This window comes from Bufo bufo, chromosome 2, assembly GCF_905171765.1.
Source record: "Bufo bufo chromosome 2, aBufBuf1.1, whole genome shotgun sequence".
Taxonomy (NCBI): Eukaryota; Metazoa; Chordata; class Amphibia; order Anura; family Bufonidae; genus Bufo; species Bufo bufo.
Genome location: NC_053390.1, coordinates 19,810,546 through 19,836,647, shown reverse-complemented (window position 1 = coordinate 19,836,647; position 26,102 = coordinate 19,810,546). Strand labels below are relative to the sequence as shown.

Genomic DNA, 26,102 nt, shown 5'->3' with positions numbered 1-26,102 from the left:
TGCGAGACTGAAAAATGAAGACGTTCTATCTCCAGCTCTAGGGTGGGCCCCAGGCGCCCCAGTCCGACACTGCGTTTATGTATGTCTATGTTATTTCTTCTCATTTTTTTGATAACTAAGTAGTGTACTATGAGGGACAGGATCAAAAGCCTTTGCAAAATCCAGAAACACAACGTCCACAGCCGCCCCTCTGTCCGCGCTTCTACTCATCTAACAGATCAGGTCAGTCTGACAACTTCTGTCCTTGGTAAACCCATGCTGGTTATCACTTATAGTATTATTTACAGTCACATTCTCCTGTATATAGTCCCTTAAGAGTCCTTCAAACATGTTTCCCACAACTGAAGTTACACTAACTGGTCTATAATTACCTGTGGAGGACCTAGATCCTTTTTTTTTTAAATATGGGCATCATATTTGCCTTGTGCCAATCACTTGGCACTGTACCAATACCTAGAGAATCTTTAAAAATTATAAACAGGGGCGCAGTGATGAAGGGGGGTTTTCTTTCTTTCAAAATTCTTTTTATTGATTACATATATCAAAAGTGGTCTAGTGTGAAATGGAAACAATGACATAAAGCATTACCATTGTCCTATCACAGTTAGGTAACATCTGAGCTTTAGAAAATAGAAAAGCTTGCATTGTTGTACAGTATCTCATTGTACATCATAACATTGCTCTGACAATGTGACCAGTGACGTCACAAACATCCTTCTAACACTCCATTCTAGCATCTACACTATCTCTGCTGCTGAGCCCCGCCCCCTGCATTGATCACATGACGGTGACATCACCCCAGGTCCTTCACCACCTCTTCTCCTCTCCACTGCTGAGCCCCGCCCCCTGCACTGATCACATGACGGTGAGTTCTCCCCAGGTCCTTCACCACCCCCTCTCTCCACAACTGAGCCCCGCCCCCTGCACGGATCACATGTCGGTGACGTCACCCCAGGTCCTTCAGCTCTGGCAGTGCAGCAGATACTGGGCAGGTCCTGGTCGGTAGTCAGGGCTCTTGTTCTCTCTGGTATCAGCCATTCCTCCAGCCTGCAGGTAAGATGAGCTGTGAGGAGACAGTGTGGTGGAGAGCTCAGACATGTCACCTCTGGAGATTCTCCTCCATTACACACAAGGAATCCTTCTCCGCTCCTCAGCTTACTATGATGGGGGAGTAGTAGTGGGGATAGTGGGGGTTGTCATCATTCTCTGGCCCCTGGCTGTCCTGGTGAGGGGCCCCTGCCTCCAGGAGGAGAATGAATGGAGCGGGGCCCGGCCTGAGCTCAGCTCTCTCCAGTCTCTTCTCTAGGAGTTGTGGACACAGCTGAGCACAGCCCAGAGGTGGGACCTGCATCTATCAGACATTTATCTCCTGTGGAGCCACCAGAAATCTCCATGTTGGGGCCCCTGGGATCCATGTGGTGGGGTCTCTGAGAAGCGGGGCCCCTCCAGGCTCAGGAAGTGCGGTTCTGGAGGTGACATCTGGTCTTGTCCCCTGGATGATTTCCTCTCCTCTTCTCATAAAGGCGCCTGCAGTACTAGAAGCCTCCAGCTCCTCCAGTTCTCTCCTCTTCTCCTGAACGACCACCAAGGATGGACAGGAAGGAGATCAGCAGAAGAATATTAGACCTCACCTTGGAGATCATCTCCCTGCTGAGCGGAGAGGTAAACTTTTCTAGATTTCTCTCCTCTGTATTGTATTCTGTAACAAGTCAGACATCGGGAAGGAGAATCCATCATAGGAAGTGATAGGAAGAGTCCAGGGTCCTGGAGAACGGCCTCCAGACCTTCCAAGTGATGGAGAACCTGAAGATCAGCCCCAAATATGGTGAGTGATGTGTCATGTGACCAATAGTCATGTTGTAGGAGCCATGAGAAGGTAAGTAGGCACGTTGTACCAGGAGGAGAGGGCCGGAGGAGAGCACATGGCCACTGAAGGGTTTATTCCCTAAGTGTCTCTCTCCATCCACAGGAGTACACAATAGTGAAGAAGACATCGGGGGACTGTGTGACTCCCATCATCCATCTCCAGGAGTCAGGAGGGCGGAGCAGGACCCCTCACCCCATCACAGAGCCTCCCCCTCACCCCCTGATACATGAGCAGAAGATCCTAGAGCTCACCCACAAGATGATGGAGCTGCTGACTGGAGAGGTGACACTGCTGGGAATGCTGGGAAATTCTCCAGTAACAGCACTGGAGGGGTCTGGGTGATGACGGTGTCATTGTGTTGTCAGGTTCCTATAAGGTGTCAGGACGTCACTGTCTATTTCTCCATGGAGGAGTGGGAGTATATAGAAGGACACAAGGACCTGTACAAGGAGGCCATGATGGAGGAGCACCAGCCTCTTATATCACAAGGTAAGACCCGTCATGTGCAGTGTATACACGTGTGTGCAGTGACATGTAATGGAGGAGCACCAGCCTCTTATATCACAGGGTAAGAGCCGTCATGTGCAGTGTATACACGTGTGTGCAGTGACATGTAATGGAGGAGCACCAGCCTCTTATATCACAAGGTAAGACCCGTCATGTGCAGTGTATACACGTGTGTGCAGTGACATGTAATGGAGGAGCACCAGCCTCTTATATCACAAGGTAAGAGCCGTCATGTGCAGTGTGTACACGTGTGTGCAGTGACATGTAATGGAGGAGCACCAGCCTCTTATATCACAAGGTAAGACCCGTCATGTGCAGTGTATACACGTGTGTGCAGTGACATGTAACGGAGGAGCACCAGCCTCTTATATCACAAAATAAGAGCCGTCATGTGCAGTGTATACACGTGTGTGCAGTGACATGTAACGGAGGAGCACCAGCCTCTTATATCACAAGGTAAGAGCCGCCATGTGCAGTGTATACACGTGTGTGCAGTGACATGTAATGGAGGAGCACCAGCCTCTTATATCACAAGGTAAGATCCGTCATGTGCAGTGTATACACGTGTGTGCAGTGACATGTAATGGAGGAGCACCAGCCTCTTATATCACAGGGTAAGAGCCGTCATGTGCAGTGTGTACACGTGTGTGCAGTGACATGTAATGGAGGAGCACCAGCCTCTTATATCACAAGGTAAGAGCCGTCATGTGCAGTGTATACACGTGTGTGCAGTGACATGTAACGGAGGAGCACCAGCCTCTTATATCACAAGGTAAGAGCCGTCATGTGCAGTGTATACACGTGTGTGCAGTGACATGTAATGGAGGAGCACCAGCCTCTTATATCACAAGGTAAGAGCCGCCATGTGCAGTGTATACACGTGTGTGCAGTGACATGTAATGGAGGAGCACCAGCCTCTTATATCACAGGGTAAGACCCGTCATGTGCAGTGTATACACGTGTGTGCAGTGACATGTAATGGAGGAGCACCAGCCTCTTATATCACAGGGTAAGAGCCGTCATGTGCAGTGTATACACGTGTGTGCAGTGACATGTGATGGAGGAGCACCAGCCTCTTATATCACAAGGTAAGAGCCGTCATGTGCAGTGTATACACGTGTGTGCAGTGACATGTAATGGAGGAGCACCGGCCTCTTATATCACAAGGTAAGAGCCGCCATGTGCAGTGTATACACGTGTGTGCAGTGACATGTAATGGAGGAGCACCAGCCTCTTATATCACAGGGTAAGAGCCGTCATGTGCAGTGTATACACGTGTGTGGAGTGACATGTAATGGAGGAGCACCGGCCTCTTATATCACAAGGTAAGAGCCGTCATGTGCAGTGTATACACGTGTGTGCAGTGACATGTAATGGAGGAGCACCATCCTCTTATATCACAAGGTAAGAGCCGTCATGTGCAGTGTATACACGTGTGTGCAGTGACATGTAATGGAGGAGCACCAGCCTCTTATATCACAAGGTAAGAGCCGTCATGTGCAGTGTATACACGTGTGTGCAGTGACATGTAATGGAGGAGCACCATCCTCTTATATCACAAGGTAAGAGCCGTCATGTGCAGTGTGTACACGTGTGCAGTGACATGTAATGGAGGAGCACCAGCCTCTTATATCACAAGGTAAGAGCCGTCATGTGCAGTGTATACACGTGTGTGCAGTGACATGTAATGGAGGAGCACCAGCCTCTTATATCACAAGGTAAGAGCCGTCATGTGCAGTGTATACATTTAATAACAAGTGTTAATAAAATGTTACCAATGAAAACTACAAGTCGTCCCACAAATATCCAGCCCTCTCACAACTGCATAGAAAGAAAAATTAAAAGATGATAATTACTCTCACTTGTAATTGGATTTTCCGTATAGCCTCCACAACGGCACTATGCAGGAGGTTACTCTGCCTCCCAGGGACAGGAAACAACGTGGAGAACAAAGATGTAAAAGCCTCCTCCCCTTTACCTTCTCCAGTAAATATCCAAGAACTCCGGATGATGCTGAAAAGAATTTTAATTTGGGAGAAAACAATACACTTGAACGAAATTTAAATCAGAAGATACAGGCAAGATGATTCGGGTGGGAAATCCCAGTGCCGTTGTGGAGGCTAGACGGAAAACCCAATTACCGGTAAGAGTAATTATCATCTTTTCCGTACGCCTCCCCAACGGCACTAAGCAGGAGGATTAACAAAGCAGCAAGACTAGGGAGGGACTGCTGCAGACAAGACTTTTTATCCGAAGGACAAGTCCCTGTTAGCCAAAACATTGAGTCTATAATGATTAATGGAAGTTGATGGACTGGACCAGGTTGTCGCCTGGCAGATCTGGGACAATGATCCTGAGGCACTTTCTGCCCATGAAGTAGACATAGGTGGAGAGAGTCCTTTTCCTTTTTAGGCCATAGAAATTGTCATTTTTATCCAGCGAGAGATGGTAGTTTTTGAGGCCCCCTGACCCCTATTCTGTCCTGCGTATTGGACTAGAAGACGATTAGTATTGGACTAGAAGACGATTAGTGGCCTCTAGATAAGCCAGGACACATCTTCGGACATCCAAGTGGTGAAACTTCTTCTCGGCAGCCGATTTAGCCTGAGAGAAAAAGGTGGGAAATTATATTTCTTGCTGGCCGTGAAATCTTCAGAATACCTTTGGTAAGAAAGAGGCTCATGCTTCAGTTCTATTCTATCATCCAGAATATTAAGATAAGGAGGTCCACAGGACAATGCTTGTATTTCTCCTATTCTTCTAGCCGAGGTGATGGCTATTAGGAAGGCAGTTTTTATGGATAACAGCCGGAGAGTGATTTCATCAAGTGGTTCAAAGGGAGGATCCATAAGGGCTGAGAGGACTAAGTTGAGATCCCAAGGAGGGACCGTAGACCTGATAGTAGGATGGAATCTACAAGCCCCTTTAAAAAAAACTTTTGATTAAATAAAACTCAGCTAACCTGACTTCCATGAAGGCACTGAGCGCTACTATCTGGACTTTAAGGATACTTACTCTTAACCCCTTATCAATACCTTTTTGCAAAAAGTCTAAAATTACCTTGACGTCAGGTGGTAAGGTGGGATTCCAAGAGTCAAAAAAATAGAGGTTAGAGAGGGCTCACCTACTAGTCAAGGATGGTATTGGTGCTCCTACGAAAGGATTCACCCAATCCTCTAAAGTTATTGGACAAGAAATATGGAGTAGTAGGGCACACCAACACCTGGACTTCACAAGGAGAGTTTGATATAACGATATATTCATTGTGACATATAATACTATCTATTCCGACATATTAAAATACATAGCTAAAAATACATAAAATACTTCAATTACAGTATAATTTAAATGAAACAATAAAGAAATAAATAATTCTCTATATTTGACCAGAGTTTCAGAGTCTTTTGTGTTGATATAGTCTCTCCAAAGAATTTTCCGACTAATAAAGTTCAGATAATAGGAATTATTCAGTAATTAGATACAGTTTTGTTCAAATGATCATTTGTGTCTTGTATAGCTGCTTCACATACTCGGTACAGTGTGATGTTACTGTAAAGTCACTATTGTTATAAAGTCGCTGCCTATTTATAAAGATAAACCGCAGTTGTTTTACTCACCGTTTTTGGCTGGAGTACTGCCGGTTTTATTGCAACACTCGTGGCGTCCCACGTGTGATGGAGTTCTTTGTAGGTTGCGGTGTAATTGGAATTTCCACCGAGTCTGTGTAGATATTTAATATTGAATCCGGGATCCTCGGTGGCCGTATAAAGCTGTGCTGTCCTAGAGATCGCCTAGTAATGTCCTTTTGCTGCGCTATTAGTTTGTATCACGCAGACTATGTTATTACCAGAAGAGTATCTCATAGATGGCCGACAGGTATCCAGCTTTCCTTTGAAAAACAAATTCTCACCGATCCCTCTTCTTTTCGTTTTCTTTTCTTTAAGCGCTTTAAGTCTTCTAATCCTGTACTTTATTTCATGGGATTAATTACCATACGCGTTTCGGAGTGGGCTGCGACTCCTTCTTCAGTGGCTGAATTTCCCATGAAAGTGACCAGTTTTTATATACACCTGCACAGGTGCGGTCTGAATTAATTAGCTTAGATTGTGTGTAGGAAGTGACGCGAGTACTTTTTTAGTCTCACAATATAGAGAAAAAACATTATTTATCCAGTTTAAAAACGTATTAAATCAACATATAGATAGATATAAATGTATCACTTCATATAAAATCTATTTAAAAGGATTTGGAGTAAAATAAATAAATACATTAGATATATAAAACAGTCGGGGCTATGTTTTTACATATTTGCAAATAAAACCTATAATACATAGCATATATATCCCCATATTTCATATTCTTGGTGGAATGGAGCAAGAGAAGAGAGCTGGACTAAAAACGCATCGCTTGCTAGGCAATAGTTCTGCGTTTTACTTATATAGTGCGGTTTAATCGTCATATTGCGTTTTTACAATAGTTCAGCTTTCCACTCATATCCCGTAGTTATGTACTACTTTCAACTGTACATGATCATTCTTAAAGGTGGGATATAGCCTATAAGTTTCCCTATCCATAGATAAGATATATAAATGCGCAAATAAATAATCAGATAAAAAATGGCATGTAGCATCTTCCTAAAAACATAATCAACTTAATAATAAAATATTAAATATTTTTTCTGATTTTTCTTTTAATTTGTCCAGATTTTTCTTTTTTCTAGAAACCATTTTTTCTGAAAGATATATATTCTGATGTACATAGAGGGGTATCTGTAAAGGTGTTTGAGGGGATGTTTAAAGATGGATAGGGAAACTTATAGGCTATATCCCACCTTTAGGAAAGATCATGTACGGTTGAACGTAGTACATAACTACGGGATATGAGTGGAAAGCTGAACTATTGTAAAAACGCAATATGACGATTAAACCGCACTATATAAGTGAAACGCAGAACTATCGCCTAGCAAGCGATGCGTTTTTAGTCCAGCTCTCTTCTCTTGCTCCATTCCACCAAAAATATGAAATATGGGGATATATACAGTATGCTATGTACACTGCTCTTCTGAAATACTTTGTTCTTTACATAGTTGAATGTGCTGACAACAAAATCACACAAAAATAAAAAAATGGAAATCAAATTTTTCAACCCATGGAGGTCTGGATTTGGAGTCACACTCAAAATTAAAGTGGAAAAACACACTACAGGCTGATCCAACTTTGATGTAATGTCCTTTAAAACAAGTCAAAATGAGGCTCAGTAGTGTGTGTGGCCTCCACGTGCCTGTATGACCTCCCTACAACGCCTGTGCATGCTCCTGATGAGGTGGCGGACGGTCTTCTGAGGGATCTCCTCCCAGACCTGGACTAAAGCATCTGCCAACTCCTGGACAGTCTGTGGTGCAACGTGACGTTGGTGGATAGAGCGAGACGATGTCCCAGATGTGCTCAATTGAATTCAGGTCTGGGGAACGGGCGGGCCAGTCCATAGCATCAATGCCTTCGTCTTGCAGGAACTGCTGACACACTCCAGCCACATGAGGTCTGGCATTGTCTTGCATTAGGAGGAACCCAGGGCCAACTGCACCAGCATATGGTCTCACAAGGGGTCTGAGGATCTCATCTCGGTACCTAATGGCAGTCAGGCTACCTCTGGCGAGCACATGGAGGGCTGTGCGGCCCTCCAAAGAAATGCCACCCCACACCATTACTGACCCAATGCCAAACCGGTCATGCTGGAGGATGTTGCAGGCAGCAGAACGTTCTCCACGGCGTCTCCAGACTCTGTCACATGTGCTCAGTGTGAACCTGCTTTCATCTGTGAAGAGCACAGGGCGCCAGTGGCGAATTTGCCAATCTTGGTGTTCTCTGGCAAATGCCAAACGTCCTGCACGGTGTTGAGCTGTAAGCACAACCCCCACCTGTGGACGTCGGGCCCTCATATCACCCTCATGGAGTCTGTTTCTGACTGTTTTAGCAGACACATGCACATTTGTGGCCTGCTGGAGGTCATTTTGCAGGGCTCTGGCAGTGCTCCTCCTGTTCCTCCTTGCACAAAGGCGGAGGTAGCGGTCCTGCTGCTGGGTTGTTGCCCTCCTACGGCCTCCTCCACGTCTCCTGATGTACTGGCCTGTCTCCTGTTAGCGCCTCCATGCTCTGGACACTACGCTGACAGACACAGCAAACCTTCTTGCCACAGCTCGCATTGATGTGCCATCCTGGATAAGCTGCACTATCTGAGCCACTTGTGTGGGTTGTAGACTCCGTCTCATGCTACCACTAGAGTGAAAGCACCGCCAGCATTCAAAAGTGACCAAAACATCAGCCAGGAAGCATAGGAACTGAGAAGTGGTCTGTGGTCACCACCTGCAGAACCATTCCTTTATTGGGGGTGTCTTGCTAATTGCCTATAATTTCCACCTGTTGTCTATCTCATTTGCACAACAGCATGTGAAATTGATTGTCACTCAGTGTTGATTCCTAAGTGGACCATTTGATTTCACAGAAGTGTGATTGACTTGGAGTTACATTGTGTTGTTTAAGTTTTCCCTTTATTTTTTTGAGCAGTGTATTATAGGTTTTATTTGCAAATATGTAAAAACATAGCCCCGACTGTTTTATATATCTAATGTATTTATTTAATTTACTCCAAATCCTTTTAAATAGATTTTATATGAAGTGATACATTTATATCTATCTATATGTTGATTTAATACATTTTTAAACTGGATAAATAATGTTTTTTCTCTATATTGTGAGACTAAAAAAGTACTCGCGTCACTTCCTACACACAATCTAAGCTAATTAATTCAGACCGCACCTGTGCAGGTGTATATAAAAACTGGTCACTTTCATGGGAAATTCAGCCACTGAAGAAGGAGTCGCAGCCCACTCCGAAACGCGTATGGTAATTAATCCCATGAAATAAAGTACAGGATTAGAAGACTTAAAGCGCTTAAAGAAAAGAAAACGAAAAGAAGAGGGATCGGTGAGAATTTGTTTTTCAAAGGAAAGCTGGATACCTGTTGGCCATCTATGAGATACTCTTCTGGTAATAACATAGTCTGCGTAATACAAACTAATAGCGCAGCAAAAGGACATTACTAGGCGATCTCTAGGACAGCACAGCTTTATACGGCCACCGAGGATCCCGGATTCAATATTAAATATCTACACAGACTCGGTGGAAATTCCAATTACACCGCAACCTACAAAGAACTCCATCACACGTGGGACGCCACGAGTGTTGCAATAAAACCGGCAGTACTCCAGCCAAAAACGGTGAGTAAAACAACTGCGGTTTATCTTTATAAATAGGCAGCGACTTTATAACAATAGTGACTTTACAGTAACATCACACTGTACCGAGTATGTGAAGCAGCTATACAAGATACAAATGATCATTTGAACAAAACTGTATCTAATTACTGAATAATTCCTATTATCTGAACTTTATTAGTCGGGAAATTCTTTGGAGAGACTATATCAACACAAAAGACTCTGAAACTCTGGTCAAATATAGAGAATTATTTATTTCTTTATTGTTTCGTTTAAATTATACTGTAATTGAAGTATTTAATGTATTTTTTAGCTATGTATTTTAATATGTCGGAATAGATAGTATTATATGTCACAATAAATATATCGTTATTTCAAACTCTCCTTGTGAAGTCCAGGTGTTGGTGGGATTACAAGAATCCCCGACAAACTGGAAGAAAGTCTTCCATGTTCTAAGATAGATCTTAGACGTGACTGGTTTTCTGCTGGATAAAAGGGTGTTTATGACCGCATCAGATAACCCTTTTGATTTCAGGATAGACAGTTCAAATTCCAGGCAGTAAGATTCAAATGGTTCATCATTGGGTGCCGGGCTGGACCCTGTAAAAGAAGGTCCGGGATCTGAGGAAGGACCCAGAAATCCCCTTTGGAGAGAATTAGAAACAGGGGAAACCACGATCTCCTTGGCCAATATGGGACTATTAGAATCACATGACAGCCTTCTTCGGCTACCTTTATCAGGACCCTTGAGATCAGTTGGATTGGAGGGAAATCGTATTTTCCACAGGGTTTTTGTCAAACTAGTGGCTAAGAGCCAAGTGGACATCTTGGGAAACCACTAGGTCCTGTAGAAGAGACTCATTCAATCACCATTACCGTGACTTTGGTGAGGAGAGGGAAGAATTAATTGAGACATGGAGCATTGCTTGGTCTGAAAAGGTAATTGAGTCTATATGTGAGGAGGAGAGAAGGGGAATAGTCTATGCGAAAATAAACATCTCTAACCGGGGAATAAAAGGTATAATTATGACCATCAGGATGAACAAAGCGCCATACATCCACCAACTGGTCAGAGAGAAAGACGTTTAAGACGATGAAGGTAAGAGAAGGCCAGGTGTGAGGCTCCTCTAGAGACCTCTATTAAAGATTCAATGGCAAAATTAAAATCCCCTCCGACCAGTAGTGTTACTTCTGCAAAATTCTCTAGTTTAGTTAAAATATTATCGAGGGGCGGAATTTCATTGGAGTTGGGGAGGTAAATGTTGGCTAAGGTGTATAATTGTCCCCTTAATATTCCCTTAACGAACAAAAATCTACCATTACTATCGGTGTGAGTGACGGTCAGTTCCCAGGAGACACTTCTAGAAATAAGAATATTACCCCGTTTCTTATTATAGCTGTTTTTTCAAATCAAAATCTCGTGGGGTTATCGGGGGGGGGGGTGGGATGAAAAACAGGCATCGATTCCTGGCAGAAATGTGTTTCCTGCATAACGGCAATCCTTACCTTTTCTTCTCCAAAGAAGCTGGAGGATGGAGGACCTCTTTTCCGACAGAATTCAGCCAATTGGTGTTAATGGATGCAAAGGATATGGTAGACATGGTCACAGCCTGGAAACAGAAGGAAAAGGGAGAAGAAAAAAAAGAGGGGGGTAGTGTTAGACGAGGAGGAAGGAAGCTAATCAAGCTATGTACCCAACCCGGCTAATCCAGAGCAGGTAAAAAGAAGAACGAAAATTCCACTAAGTGAATCCTGAGATGTCCAAGAGTGAACAAGCCAGGACACACAGTCTACCGGGGGAGAGGACAAGCTGTTTATGAGTTACAGGTACAAAGGAGAAGAAATAATGAGTAAGAAAAAAATAAAATACAGAAACAAAACATTTTGAGTATCCGGTCAGGATCTAAGGAAACTAGGCAGAACACGGTAACTCAGTGATCACCGACACACCACTACGAAGTGTTCAGTCAGAATGGGTGACGACCAATGGTAAACTAACTCTATCATCAACTGTAGGCCGGCAAGGCAAAGGTACACTGTGGCACCTGCTAAAACTAGCCCTACATATAACTAGGCCCTGGGAGTCCATGGGAGCTTCAACCAGGTCCCATTCGAAGGGGTTTTCTCCCGTAGATGAAGGTACAGAAGAGGAAGGTCTCTGTTGAAGCTTGCAGCGATCCCATTGAGGAAGTGGAGGAGCCTGGGATAGAGAAGATGGAAAGTCCAGCCAGTTTGGCAGGGAGAGGCTAGAGAATTGCAAGAAGTGCGCCAAATCCTCAGCTTGTTCTGGGGAATGAAAGACAAAAGAGGTTTTTGCGGATAATGAGATGGAATGGGTGGCCCCATCGGTATGTTCCTCCAGCTTTGGTGACTGTAGTAGAGGTTTAAGAAGATGTCTCATTGCCAGGGTGCATCTGGAAACATCTGGCAATAAATTAATCTGAGCACCTGCAAATGAGGTTGGCCCCCTGTCTCCAGGCCTCTTGCAAAATCTCCTTTTCTCTGGGGATGTGCACTCTACAAAGAACATCTCTGGATGTAGAATTATCAGGGCATTTTGGGTCCATGACACAATGAACTCTAAGTAAATTCCCACTGCCGCTGGTCTGGATAGAACAGTATTAAAAATTGTAGTCACTGCAGAACGCAGCTCATTAGTAGGAACAGTTTCAGGGATTACACACAATGTGATATTACGACGACCCCTCTTTTCCTAATCATCAATTTGAAGTAGATCTTTGTTCAGGGTTCATTCTAGAAAAGGGTCTCCTCAACATTAGAGAGGCGGGTGTCTAGGGCAGTGGTGGCTTGTGCCTGGGCATTCAATTGGGTGAAAAAGCCTTGAAGGTCTCCCTTGACGGATGCAATGACCTGTTCCTGTCTTCTTCCCATAGTGCTGTCTGTCCCCCAGGTAAGTGGCATGCACATGACCTTCACTTGGCCACCCACATGATGTAATGTGATTCTTCAGATACTGATTATTCTACCATTGCTCCTTTTCAGATGCTTAGGGCATCTCAGCACAGGTGGTGAGGAACAGAATATTGTTATTTCCCATGATAACTAAACCTAGAAGTGAAGGAGCTGAGAGAAGAGTCTGATCTATAGACAGATCTACAGGAGGCCATGTATTCAGTCACTGTGTGCTCGTGTCTCCACAGATGGATCCAAGAGGAGAAATCCCCCCGAGAGATGTCCCCGTCCTTTGTATTCCCAGGACTGTCCAGAGGAGAAGGTCCCAGAGAACCCTCAGGTAGATGGAGCTGAGCCCTATACACATCTATATAGGAGGGTCCTGCAGTCATAGTTGGCTCATAGATTGTGGGGGTCTCTTATGTGGATCTGTTAGATTTCCCACCTGTCTGCTGTATTGTACTGAATTGTTACAGATGATAAATCAGGGGGAAGATCTGACTGATATTAAAGTGGAGGATGAAGAAGAGAGGATGATGGGCGATCCCCCGTGTAAGAGTGAGGTGGAAGAGGACATTCCAGGAGATGTCACCACAGGTATGGAATCATGAATGGAGAAAGTGACTTCAGATTCTTTCCTTGGTGCTTTCAGGGCAGGAGGAGAATCTGATCACCGGCTGCTGCGCTGCTCTTTAATTGGACCATTACATTATGAAGGGTTTCCCTTATCCAGCTGACATCTGCTGACCACATGACTTCCCCTCTTTGTTGCCCCATCCCCTTAGACAGAATGTGACAGTTACTTCTTTAACCCCTTAATGACCACTTATACGGCTTATTACGGTGTTCACTAAGGGGCCTTAGACTGGGCCGCCGCTTTTTCACAGGGAAGCGGGGACCCAGCTCTTACATGAAAGCCGGGGTCCTGATCTAACAGCCCGGACCAACAGGAGTGCCGATCCGGACAGTTTAACGCTTTACATGCCATGGGCAATGGCGCCCGCTTCATGTAAAGCACTGACAGAGGGAGCGAACTCCCTCTGTCTCCCATGGGGACCCTGCAAATGTGATTGTGGGGTGCCGATGTGTGTAAAGGCAGGCTGGGGTCTTATGAAGGCCCCAAGCCTGCCTTGAGTAGTTTCCAGCAGGCTGTGCCTCTCTGGTGCAACCTGCTGGTCAGTGTCAGTATAGCAGACATTAAAATGCAATGAAATATAGGGATAATGCATTGCATTTTAAAATCAATCTGAAAATTGTCTGTTATAGTCCCCTTGTAAGACTATTAAGTGGGAAAAAAAACACATTTATTAAATAAAAAAAATTACAGTAAAAAAATACGCTTTTTTCCATTGAAAATACGCTTTTTAATTTAAAAAAATTGCAAAAGAAAATCTCCCCTATATGTTTGGTACTGCAGCGTTCGTGACGACCCGGACTACATAAATATCCTGTAAATTATCACCTACGGTGAACGCCGTAGAAAAATAAATGATAGAATTGCAAATTTATTCTCAGTTGCCACCGAAAAAACTTAATAACAAGTGATCAAAAAGCGTAATTTAGGGTACTTTTCACACTTGCGTTAAAATTTTTTGGCCAGTTTTATCCTAATGCATTCTGAATGGAGAGCAATCCGTTCAGGATGCATCAGGATGTCTTCAGTTCTGTCACTGTACGGTTTTTGGACAGAAAAAATTCTGCAGCATGCTCCAGTAATTTCTCTGTCCAAAATTCCAGAACGCTTGCCTTGCATTATTTTCCATTGAAATGCATTAATGCCGGATCTGGCCCCAATTGTTCCGGCAAAACGGATCCGGTTTTGCGCTCTGCGCGTGCACAGACCTTTAACCCCTTAAGGACTCGGCCCTATTTCACCTTACGGACTCGTCCATTTTTTTGCAAATCTGACCAGGGTCACTTTAAGTGGTGATAACTTTAAAACGCTTTGAAAAGCCATTCTGAGATTGTTTTTTCGTCACATATTGTACTTCATGACACTGGTAAAATGAAGTAAAAAAAAAAAACATTTTTATTTATAAAAAAATACCAAATTTACCAAAAATCTGTAAAAAAAAATAGCAAATTTTCAAGTTTCAATTTCTCTACTTCTATAATACATAGTAATACCTCCAAAAATAGTTATTACTTTACATTCCCCATATGTCTACTTCATGTTTGGATCATTTTGGGAATGATATTTTGTTTTTTGGGGATGTTACAAGGCTTAGAAGTTTAGAAGCAAATCTTGAAATTTTTCAGAAATTTTCAAAAACCCAATTTTTAGGGACCAGTTCAGGTCTGAAGTCACTTTGCGAGGCTTACATAATAGAAACCACCCAAAAAATGACCCCAATCTATAAACTACACCCCTCAAGGTATTCAAAGCTGATTTTACTAACTTTGTTAACCCTTCAGGTGTTCCACAAGAATTAATGGAAAATAGAGATACAATTTCAAAATTTTACTTTTTTGGCAGATTTTCCATTTTAATAAGCCCCCCTGATGCACCCCTAGAGTAGAAACTCCATAAAAGTGACCCCATCTAAGAAACTACACCCCTCAAGGTATTCAAAACAGATTTTACAAACGTCGTTAACCCTTTAGGTGTCCCACAAGAGTTATTGGCAAATGGAGAGGACATTTCAGAATTTCAATTTTTTGGCAAATTTTCCATTTTAATCCATTTTTCCCAGTAACAAAGCAAGGTTTAACTGCCAAACAAAACTCAATATTTATGGCCCTGATTCTGTAGTTTACAGAAACACCCCATATGTGGTCGTAAACAGCTGTACGGGCACACGGCAGGGCGCAGAAGGAAAGGAATGCCATATGGTTTTTGGACGGCAGATTTTGCTGGACTGTTTTTTTTGACACCATGTCCCATTTGAAGCCCCCCTGATGCACCCCTAGAGTAGAAACTCCAAAAAAGTGGCCCCATTTTAGAAACTACGGGATAGGGTGGCAGTATTGTTGGTACTAGTTTAGGGTACATATGATTTTTGGTTGCTCTATATTACCCTTTTTGTGAGGCAAGATAACAAGAAATAGCTGTTTTGGCACCGTTTGAATTTTTTGTTACTTACAACATTCATCTGACAGGTTAGATCATGTGATATTTTTATAGACCAGGTTGTCACGGATGCGGCGATACCTAATATGTATACTTTTTTTTATTTATGTAAGTTTTACACAATGATTTCTTTTTTGAAGCAAAAAAAATCATGTTTTAGTGTTTCCATAGTCTGAGAGCCATAATATTTTTAGCTTTTGGGCGATTACCTTGGGTAGGGTATGATTTTTGCGGGATGAGATGACCGTTTTATTGGCACTATTTTGGGGTGCGTGTGACTTTTTGATCGCTTGCTATTACACTTTTTGTGGTGTAAGGTGACAAAAAATGGTTTATTTAGCACAGGTTTTATTTTTTACGGTGTTCATCTGAGGGGTTAGGTCATGTGATATTTTTATAGAGCCGGTCGATACGAATGCGGCGATACCAAATATGTATACTTTTTTATTTATTTATGTAAGTTTTACACAATAACAGCCTTTTTAAAACAAAAAAAAATGATGTTTTAGTGTCTACATATTCTGAGCCATAGTTTTTTTATTTTTTGGCCGATTGTCTCCGGTAGGGGCTCATTTTTTGCGGGATGAGGTGACGGTTAGATTGGTACTATTTTGGTGGGCAAACGCCTTTTTGATCGCTTGCTGTTGTACTTTTTGTAATGTAAGGGGACAAAAAAATAGTTTATTTAGCACAGTTTTTATTTTTTACAGTGTTCATCTGAGGGGTTAGGTCATGTGATATGTTTATAGAGCCGGTTCGATACAGACGCGGCGATACCTAATATGTATACTTTTTTTCCCCCCAATTTTTTACCAATTTTTTTTTACTTTATTTGGCGAAAATGACGTTTTTGTTTATTTTTACTTGAAACTTTTAATTTTTGGGGGGGGAAATGTTATTTTTTTCAACTTTTTTTTTTCACTTTATTTTTTGTCCCACTTTGGGATTTGAACTTTTGGGGGTCTAATCCTTTACAATGCATTCCAATACTTCTGTATTGGAATGCATTGGCTGTATGAGTAATACTGTGTGTATTACTCATACAGCTTCCGGCCTGTGAGATCCAGGGGGCTGGATCTCACAGGATCGTCACCAGAAGGCAGCGCAATGCCTTCCTTAGGCATCGCGCTGCCTTCCATGCCATCGGCTCCCCTCCCACAGCCCCATGGGGACCCGATGGCACCGCCGACCACCGCCGCCGCACCAGGTAAAAGCTGAAAACCGCAGGTCTGAATTGACCTGCGGTTTGCGGCGATCGCCGACACGGGGGGGTCACGGGACCCCCCCCCCTCGCATTTAGCCGTGGTGCCTGCTCAATGATTTGTCCACCATCTTCCCCGGTGGCACACTCCGCGCGGATCTGGTCCTCTGGCGGAGATTTATTGATGATATTGTTTTTATATGGAAAGGGGGTGAACCGTCACTAAAAAAGTTTTTAAAGATTATTAATAAAAATGAATTTTATTTGCAATTCATGCCCACCTATAGCACTCAAGAAGTAAACTTCCTAGACCTAACGATCAAAATTCAAAGAAATAAAATAGTAACTCAGACATACTCCAAGCCTACAGACAGGAACAGTTTTATCTCCCTGGACAGTTGTCACCTTCCGGTCTGGCTTACTAACATCCCACGCAGCCAATATATTCGCCTGAGAAGGAATTGTACACTAAGCGAACAATTTGAACAGGAGGCAGACAATCTAAGTAAAAAATTTGAGGAAAAGGGATATAATGTCATTGAATTAGATAAAATTAAAACGGAGGTTCTAAAGATAGAGCGAAAATCACTCATACAAAAGAATAAAGAGACTAGCAAGAAGAATGTATATAACAAAACACAAGAAAATCCTGATTTCAACATACCGATAATCACTCAGTACCATGGAAAAATATTCCAATTCAGACAAATTATAAAAAAAACACTGGGATATTCTTAAACATGACAAAATCATTGGGGAGAAATTACCCATGGCACCTAAATTCATCTTCAGGAAGTCCAAAAACTTGGGGAATATGATAGCTCCATCTATCAGAACTAATAAAGATGGAAATAGGAAGAAACTGAGTGTACCTGAAGATAAACAGGGATTTTTTCTATGCAGAACGTGTAAGGCTTGTCTAGCCTCAAGACAAAAAGAAATTATTAAAGAAATCACCACTGACAATAATACACTGCTCAAAAAAATAAAGGGAACACTTAAACAACACAATGTAACTCCAAGTCAATCACACTTCTGTGAAATCAAACTGTCCACTTAGGAAGCAACACTGAGTGACAATCAATTTCACATGCTGTTGTGCAAATGGGATAGATAACAGGTGGAAATTATAGGCAATTAGCAAGACACCCCCAATAAAGGAGTGGTTCTGCAGGTGGTGACCACAGACACTTCTCAGTTCCTATGCTTCCTGGCTGATGTTTTGGTCACTTTTGAATGCTGGCAGTGCTTTTACTCTAGTGGTAGCATGAGACGGAGTCTACAACCCACACAAGTGGCTCAGGTAGTGCAGCTTATCCAGGATGGCACATCAATGCGAGCTGTGGCAAGAAGGTTTGCTGTGTCTGTCAGCGTAGTGTCCAGAGCATGGAGGCGCTACCAGGAGACAGGCCAGTACATCAGGAGATGTGGAGGAGGCCGTAGGAGGGCAACAACCCAGCAGCAGGACCGCTACCTCCGCCTTTGTGCAAGGAGGAACAGGAGGAGCACTGCCAGAGCCCTGTAAAATGACCTCCAGCAGGCCATAAATGTGCATGTGTCTGCTCATACGGTCAGAAACAGACTCCATGAGGGTGATATGAGGGCCCAACGTCCACAGGTGGGGGTTGTGCTTACAGCCCAACACCGTGCAGGACGTTTGGCATTTGCCAGAGAACACCAAGATTCGCAAATTCGCCACTGGCGCCCTGTGATCTTCACAGATGAAAGCAGGTTCACACTGAGCACATGTGACAGACGTGACAGAGTCTGGAGACGCCGTGGGTAACGTTCTCCAGCATGACCGGTTTGGCATTGGGTCAGTAATGGTGTGGGGTGGCATTTCTTTGGAGGGCCGCACAGCCCTCCATGTGCTCGCCAGAGGTAGCCTGACTGCCATTAGGTACCGAGATGAGATCCTCAGACCCCTTGTGAGACCATATGCTGGTGCGGTTGGCCCTGGGTTCCTCCTAATGCAAGACAATGCTAGACCTCATGTGGCTGGAGTGTGTCAGCAGTTCCTGCAAGATGAAGGCATTGATGCTATGGACTGGCCCGCCCGTTCCCCAGACCTGAATCCAATTGAGCACATCTGGGACATCATGTCTTGCTCTATCCACCAACGTCACATTGCACCACAGACTGTCCAGGAGTTGGCAGATGCTTTAGTCCAGGTCTGGGAGGAGATCCCTCAGGAGACCGTCCGCCACCTCATCAAGAGCATGCACAGGCGTTGTAGGGAGGTCATACAGGCACGTGGAGGCCACACACACTACTGAGCCTCATTTTGACTTGTTTTAAGGACATTACATCAAAGTTGGATCAGCCTGTAGTGTGTTTTTCCACTTTAATTTTGAGTGTGACTCCAAATCCAGACCTCCATGGGTTAAAAAATTTGATTTCCATTTATTTATTTTTTTTGTGATTTTGTTGTCAGCACATTCAACTATGTAAAGAACAAAGTATTTCAGAAGAATATTTAATTAATTCAGATCTAGGATGTGTTATTTTTGTGTTCCCTTTATTTTTTTGAGCAGTGTACATATAAGATTAAAAACCATTTAACTTGCCACTCGAAGGGGGTCATCTACCATACAAGATGTCCATGTGGGAAGATCTACATAGGAAGGACAAAGCGTGAACTTAAAATCAGGATATGGGAGCATATAAAAAACATCAATAAAAAATTTGTAGGCCACCCACTGTCACGCCACTATAGTGACAAGCATAAGGTCAAATTCGAAGGCTCTTTTTTTGGAGGAGTAGAACAAATTAGGCAGGACCCCCAGAGGAGAGCGAATGGATCTATAACTTAAACACCTTGGCTCCAATTGGCCTCAACCAAGAAATAGAATTATTTGCTTTCCTATAATCTACAAATCCCGGCAAACTACAACTTAGTGTACCATGGGCCTCTAAGATGAAAAAGGACAGAAACATAACCATCAAAACGGAGGTAAAATCAATAAAAAACAAAATATAAAATATAAAAAATAATAAATAAAAATAAGATATAACCAATACTCAGTAGTGACAACTTAATATATTATAGACTGCCAATAGGGAACAAATAATAATGAATATATAAAGAAACCATGTAGGAGCGATTACTTACGGGCAAACCCTCCCTTACAAACATCACAGTGTTTCTCTCTGCTTCAGCGCGGCCTTATAAACAAATGACTGTTCCCATGGAAACCAAGAAGCTTATAAACCAGTGAAGCGTTCTCCATAGCTATCCCTGAGGAAGGAATACGATTATTCCGAAACGCGTCTGAGGTATTGTGGACCAGAGAAGCTTCCGTAGCATTAGGTGTGACGTCACACGTTAGGTTTCCAGGACAACTGCCAAACATTGCTTCCGAGACAGCCATTGTTCTGTGTTTGGCTTCCTTTCGGTGCACTCTAGTCTCCATGATTATTAGGAAGCTCCAATGTCACATGTGATTATTGTACAGACCACAGACGTCTCAGTGATGATTACCTGCACTCACAGGACACTTCATTAGCTCCACCTTCTTAATTCTTGATAGGACCCTCGTTCCCCTTAGAACATCTTGAATTCTTAGTGTAATTGACCCAACAAAGTGCAGGAAACCTTTATTATAGGTTCTGATTGATGACCTCACTCTGTCTATTCCACTGCATCCTGAAGAGGTCTATAAACCTGAGATCTGGTGTTTGTGCGGCCATTAGGCTATATAGACCGAATTGTCATGTCCGTGATTTAAGACTGAGATGTGTGCTTTACCTCATGGTAAAGCTATTTTTCTAAATATAGATGGTGGTCATGATCAGATTCTCAGATGATCAGATTCTTAGCCCTTTGAGGTCATAGCGATTTTCCATTTTCGTTTCTGTAACTTCCCAGCATCCATCTGTTCCTTAAGTAACATGCTCCTTTCAGTGTACCTCCTCCCCCGCTGCTGCTGTCTCATACAAGCTTAGTCCAGGCTGCAGTAAAATAACAGCAGAAGGAATTAGGAGGTGTAATTACACACTGAACCTGCTGCTGGAGGAAGGTGGATCTCTCACACCAGAACCAGGGAAACTGCATCTTTTACTGAGCAGTGTGTGTTTTTCAGCAGCAGGTACACTAAAAGGACCATTAATGATGCTGACCTAATCATTATCCAAGTCACGCCTCAAGACCTGTTCAAAAAGTCGGACATTAACTTATAGGATAGCTACTTTACATCTGGTGGCATTAGAGGCAGAGCTGGTTTATACGTTTATACCATATAACCAATTACAGCCTAATAGTAATGTTCTAGGTTTGTCCACTGAATAGTTTGAAAAATAAGCACAAATTCTAATGTTTTTTTTTCCACAGAGCATTCCAGTAAAAATATTAAGGGCAAAGCTGTATTATCACTAAATTATAAAGAAGAAGCTGAAGATATCATGCAGCGCTCCTCAGGAGAAAACCTCATTAGCCTTAGTGTACACCCAGGACTTCAAAGTACAGATCTATTATATAATCCCCCTCATCATGAGGGACCTTCCCCTGACCAATTACAGATTATTACCAAAAATATAGGTCAGAAAGGGGATAAAAAGTTTCAGGGTGGTAAACAGTTTATAGAAGAATCAAGACTTTCTACACACAAAAGAATTCACACAGCAGAGCAGCTATACTCCTGTTTAGAATGTGGGAAATGTTTTACAAAAACATCATATCTTATTCAACATAAGAGAATTCACACAGGAGAGAAACCATATTCGTGTTCAGAATGTGGTAAATGTTTTACAGATAAATCAAATCTTGTTAGACATAGGACTAGTCACACAGGAGAGAAGCCATATTCATGTTCAGAATGTGGGAAATGTTTTACAAAAAAAACAGATCTTGTTATACATGAGAGAAGTCACACAGGAGAGAAGCCATATTCATGTTCAGAATGTGGGAAATGTTTTACAAAGAAAACAGATCTTGTTATACATGAGAGAAGTCACACAGGAGAGAAGCCATATTCATGTTCAGAATGTGGGAAATGTTTTACAAATAGACAATATCTTGTTACACATGAGAGAAGTCACACAGGAGAGAAGCCATATTCCTGTTCAGAATGTGGGAAATGTTTTACAAAAAAATCACATCTTATTCAGCATAAGAGAATTCACACAGGAGAGAAACCATATTCGTGCTCAGAATGTGGTAAATGTTTTACAGATAAATCAAATCTTGTTAGACATAGGACTAGTCACACAGGAGAGAAGCCATATTTATGTTCAGAATGTGGGAAATGTTTTACCAAAAAAACAGATCTTGTTATACATGAGAGAAATCACACAGGAGAGAAGCCATATTCATGTTCAGAATGTGGGAAATGTTTTACAAAGAGACAATATCTTGTTACACATGAGAGAAGTCACACAGGAGAGAAGCCATATTCCTGTTCAGAATGTGGGAAATGTTTTACAAAAAATTCATATCTTATTCAGCATAAGAGAATTCACACAGGAGAGAAACCATATTCGTGTACAGAATGTGGGAAATGTTTTACAGATAAATCAAATCTTGTTAGACATAGGACTAGTCACACAGGAGAGAAGCCATATTCATGTTCAGAATGTGGGAAATGTTTTACACAAAAAGCAGATCTCGTTATACATGAGAGAAGTCACACAGGAGAGAAGCCATATTCATGTTCAGAATGTGGGAAATGTTTTACAAAGAGATTCCATCTTGTTACACATGAGAGAAGTCACACAGGAGAGAAGCCATATTCATGTTCAGAATGTGGGAAATGTTTTACAAAGAGATCATATCTTGTTACACATGAGAGAAATCACACAGGAGAGAAGCCATATTCATGTTCAGAATGTGGGAAATGTTTTACAAAGAGATCATATCTTGTTACACATGAGAGAAGTCACACAGGAGAGAAGCCATATTCCTGTTCAGAATGTGGGAAATGTTTTACAAATAGACAATATCTTGTTACACATGAGAGAAGTCACACAGGAGAGAACCCATATTCATGTTCAGAATGTGGGAAATGTTTTACAAAAACATCAAATCTTATTCAGCATAAGAGAATTCACACAGGAGAGAAACCATATTCGTGTTCAGAATGTGGGAAATGTTTTACAAAGAGATCAAATCTTGTTGTACATAAGAGAGGTCACACAGGAGAAAAGCCATATTCATGTTCAGAATGTGGGAATTGTTTTACACATAAATCATGTCTTGTTAGACATCAGAGAAGTCACACAGGAGAGAAGCCATTTTGATATTTTTTTTAATGTTTTGTAAGAAGGAACAAAAATTCTTAAACTTAGCAGATCAAGAGAAACTATATTGTTTTTTAGATTTGGCAAATGCGATAAGAGCAAAATCGCATTTTAAATCCATCTTATTCACATAAGTTAAGTTTCGGGCTGTATGGCAACAAGTATCACATGCTGCGAGTCTCAGAACAGTCTCAAAACGTGTCTGCAACTTGCTGTCATGCAGCTATTTTAGAGCTGAGATTTGGCAGTAGAAATACCTGCCAAACTGCACAAGTTGTAGTTGACCATGACTTGCATTGTGTTCTATCATGGAAAAGTCACATATGACCTGCAACCAAGAAGAATCCAAGTGTTGAAATTGATGTGACTGTCATGACATGTAGTGTGTCACGTTGTGAACCCATTGACAGTCATTCTATGTAGTGTCATAATGCAACATATCATCTGATGTCACCGTGCATCTCCAGCTTAAAAGCCAATAAGAATATTTATGTTCTGGGTGGAATTATCCTGGATCAGCCAAACAACTACATTATATTTCTTGGAAGAGAAGAAGAGCCTTGTTTACTTGCAGAGCAGTGAAGATGAACTGCCCCCATGAACCTTGCTTCTCATCACTGTATTCACACCTCCACCCACACTGCGGGAGAGTCCAGAGTGACATGGAGAGAAGTAACGACGCTCCATGTAATAGTTTTATAATGTATGGGGACATATTAATATTTCATCTTCATTCAAACTTTTACAGATAAAATAAACTCTTCTATTTGCTCCACGACAGCGTCATCATTGTCACTGACAGACATTGTCTTTTTGCTCATATTATACTTTCTCCTAGCGCTGTGACCTTCATTGCTCCTACAGACTAACCCTCCTGTGCGGAAAGAGTGATATTGGTGGCATGATGACTATATCACTGATTTATCTGACCGGGTGATCTGTGATATTTAACCTCATATGTACATTCCTTTGGTTTAATGGTAAACCTATCTAGATACTGGAGCTGAGTGATATATTGGTGGTGGGAATCGCTTGTGATGTCACATCTGTTAATTAACCCCTGAATAATGCCAACATGACTTCAATGACCAAGTGATGCTCATATATGTGTTTCATATGTATCCTAACTCCATCTTTATTACCTGCAAAACATGAATGGATGCAGATGCTGAATTCTGTAGGTACTGTATCCAGCTCACTCATACTGCCTCAGATGGATCTGGATAGATTGGAGGCTTGGGCAAAGAAGTGGAAAATTAGGTTTACCACATTGTCCAGTGAATTCAGTTTAGAATACTAACCACTACATATAAGGCCGTCCACAATCTGTCCCCTCCTTATATCTCCCACCTGCTTTTCTGATACATCTCCACACGTAAAGACAAAAAGAATAGGGGTACTCCCCCCCCCCCCCTTACCAGCTCCAACAGTCCAAGGTGAAATTAACGTTTCTTTAGAGCGGCGTGTCATGGTGAGTTGGGACTCCTTAATAGTGATGAGCGGCAGGTGTAATATTCGAATTCGTGATATTTTGCGAATATTTAGTAAAATATTCGTCATATATTCGCGAATTCGAGATTATTTTCTTGATCGCGAAAAATCGTCAATGTAATATTCGTGTAATGTGCTCGAAATACAGGCGTGGGTCACTATAGCTACATTTTTCAAGCTGCTAGAAGTTTCCTGAGACTGAGGAAAATGGTTGGCATGGCAGAACATTACAATAGCTTTATATGCAGATAGAGTGCTCAGATATATCCGCGATTGCGAAATTGGCACTAATGATGCAAATATTTTGGCGCAATACGTACAACTTTCACATTTTAACAGGTCTGACTACTTATTAGTGATTGGTGCACTAAGTATTGTTGTGAACTTGTGACATCACAGCACTATGTATGTAGCATGTAGGTTCTGCTGTTCATACATATCAGCTCCACTATATCACTATCTAACCTACACTGACTATCTCCCACTAACTATCTGTATTATATACAGTATATAAGCTAACTAACTATCTAATGTAATGACACAGGAAAGCAGAGAGCACAGCAATAACACTGCTGTCTCTGTTAGATCTGCAAAATACTGGATAAAAGGGCTGCCTGGGGAGGTTCTTATATGGTAAAGGAGTAGGCAGCTTTCCTATTGGTTGCTAGGGATGTTGCTAAGCTCAGACAAAGACATTGCAGCCTTCTCATTGGCAAATTCTCAAAGTGCCGATATTCGCGATTAATATTCGCTATTCGAAAATTTGCACCCAACACTACTACTTAAATATTGTATAAAAAATCCAGCACTGTCGCTCTTCAAACTGGATACTTCATTTTGCAATACACATGTATTGTTTTCACACATAATCCCCAATCCTCACAAGACCCCATTCTTTCTTATCCTCTTGTTTGTTCTTCACACATCCTCCATACTCTGGAACTCGCTACACTAGTACATCAGACCCTCCCCAAACATGTAAACCATTAAAAGCAACCTGAAAACCACCTACAATGAGCATAGTACCACCACACAGCCCGATGAGCAGCTTTTACCCTCATCTACTGTGTCCTTCTCCTTCCCATGTAGATTGTAAGCCCTTTTGGTCAGAAACCTCTCCCCTCTGTACCGGCTTGTTAATAGCTCCATGTTTATCATATTTGTATTTTTTATATTATGTATGTGTAACCCTCTCGATGTGCAGCACCATGGAAGGGGTTCATCAAAAGGGACATAGATGCAGAACATAGTCCTGCCACTTTCCCCTTACATCCTAACCAGCAGCACAAATGGGGAGTTCTCCCTTGTGAAACTGGGAGGACAGGTGGAATTTTTATTGATTACAATTACTACCAATTAAACAATTAACCCACCCCCTATAAAGGGACACCCGCCCTTCAACCAGTGCTTTTGTATCTGTCCTGTGGACTTAGGACAGGTTCAGGCGCTGCCTGTTACCTTATTGATTTGCTTGCTGCCAAGTCTTGGCCCTTGTGGCCCTTTTTTTCCTAATTTCGGCTGGGATGCGGCCTCTGCCGCAGTAAG

The 26,102-nt window shown here is 42.4% G+C and overlaps 2 protein-coding genes across 2 annotated transcripts in view; one reads left to right on the top strand and one right to left on the bottom strand.

Moving 5' to 3' along the window:
• The window catches only part of LOC120991121, a 496,450-nt gene that overhangs the window by 148,345 nt on the left and 322,003 nt on the right, over nucleotides 1–26,102 (top strand). Inside the window, 1 exon segment of the mRNA XM_040420010.1 lies at nucleotides 21,478–23,017. Within this exon segment, the coding sequence (XP_040275944.1) occupies nucleotides 21,478–23,017 (1,540 nt within the window).
• The window catches only part of LOC120991123 (zinc finger protein 850-like), a 465,109-nt gene that overhangs the window by 315,933 nt on the left and 123,074 nt on the right, over nucleotides 1–26,102 (bottom strand). The gene's annotated exons all lie outside the window — the stretch shown is intronic.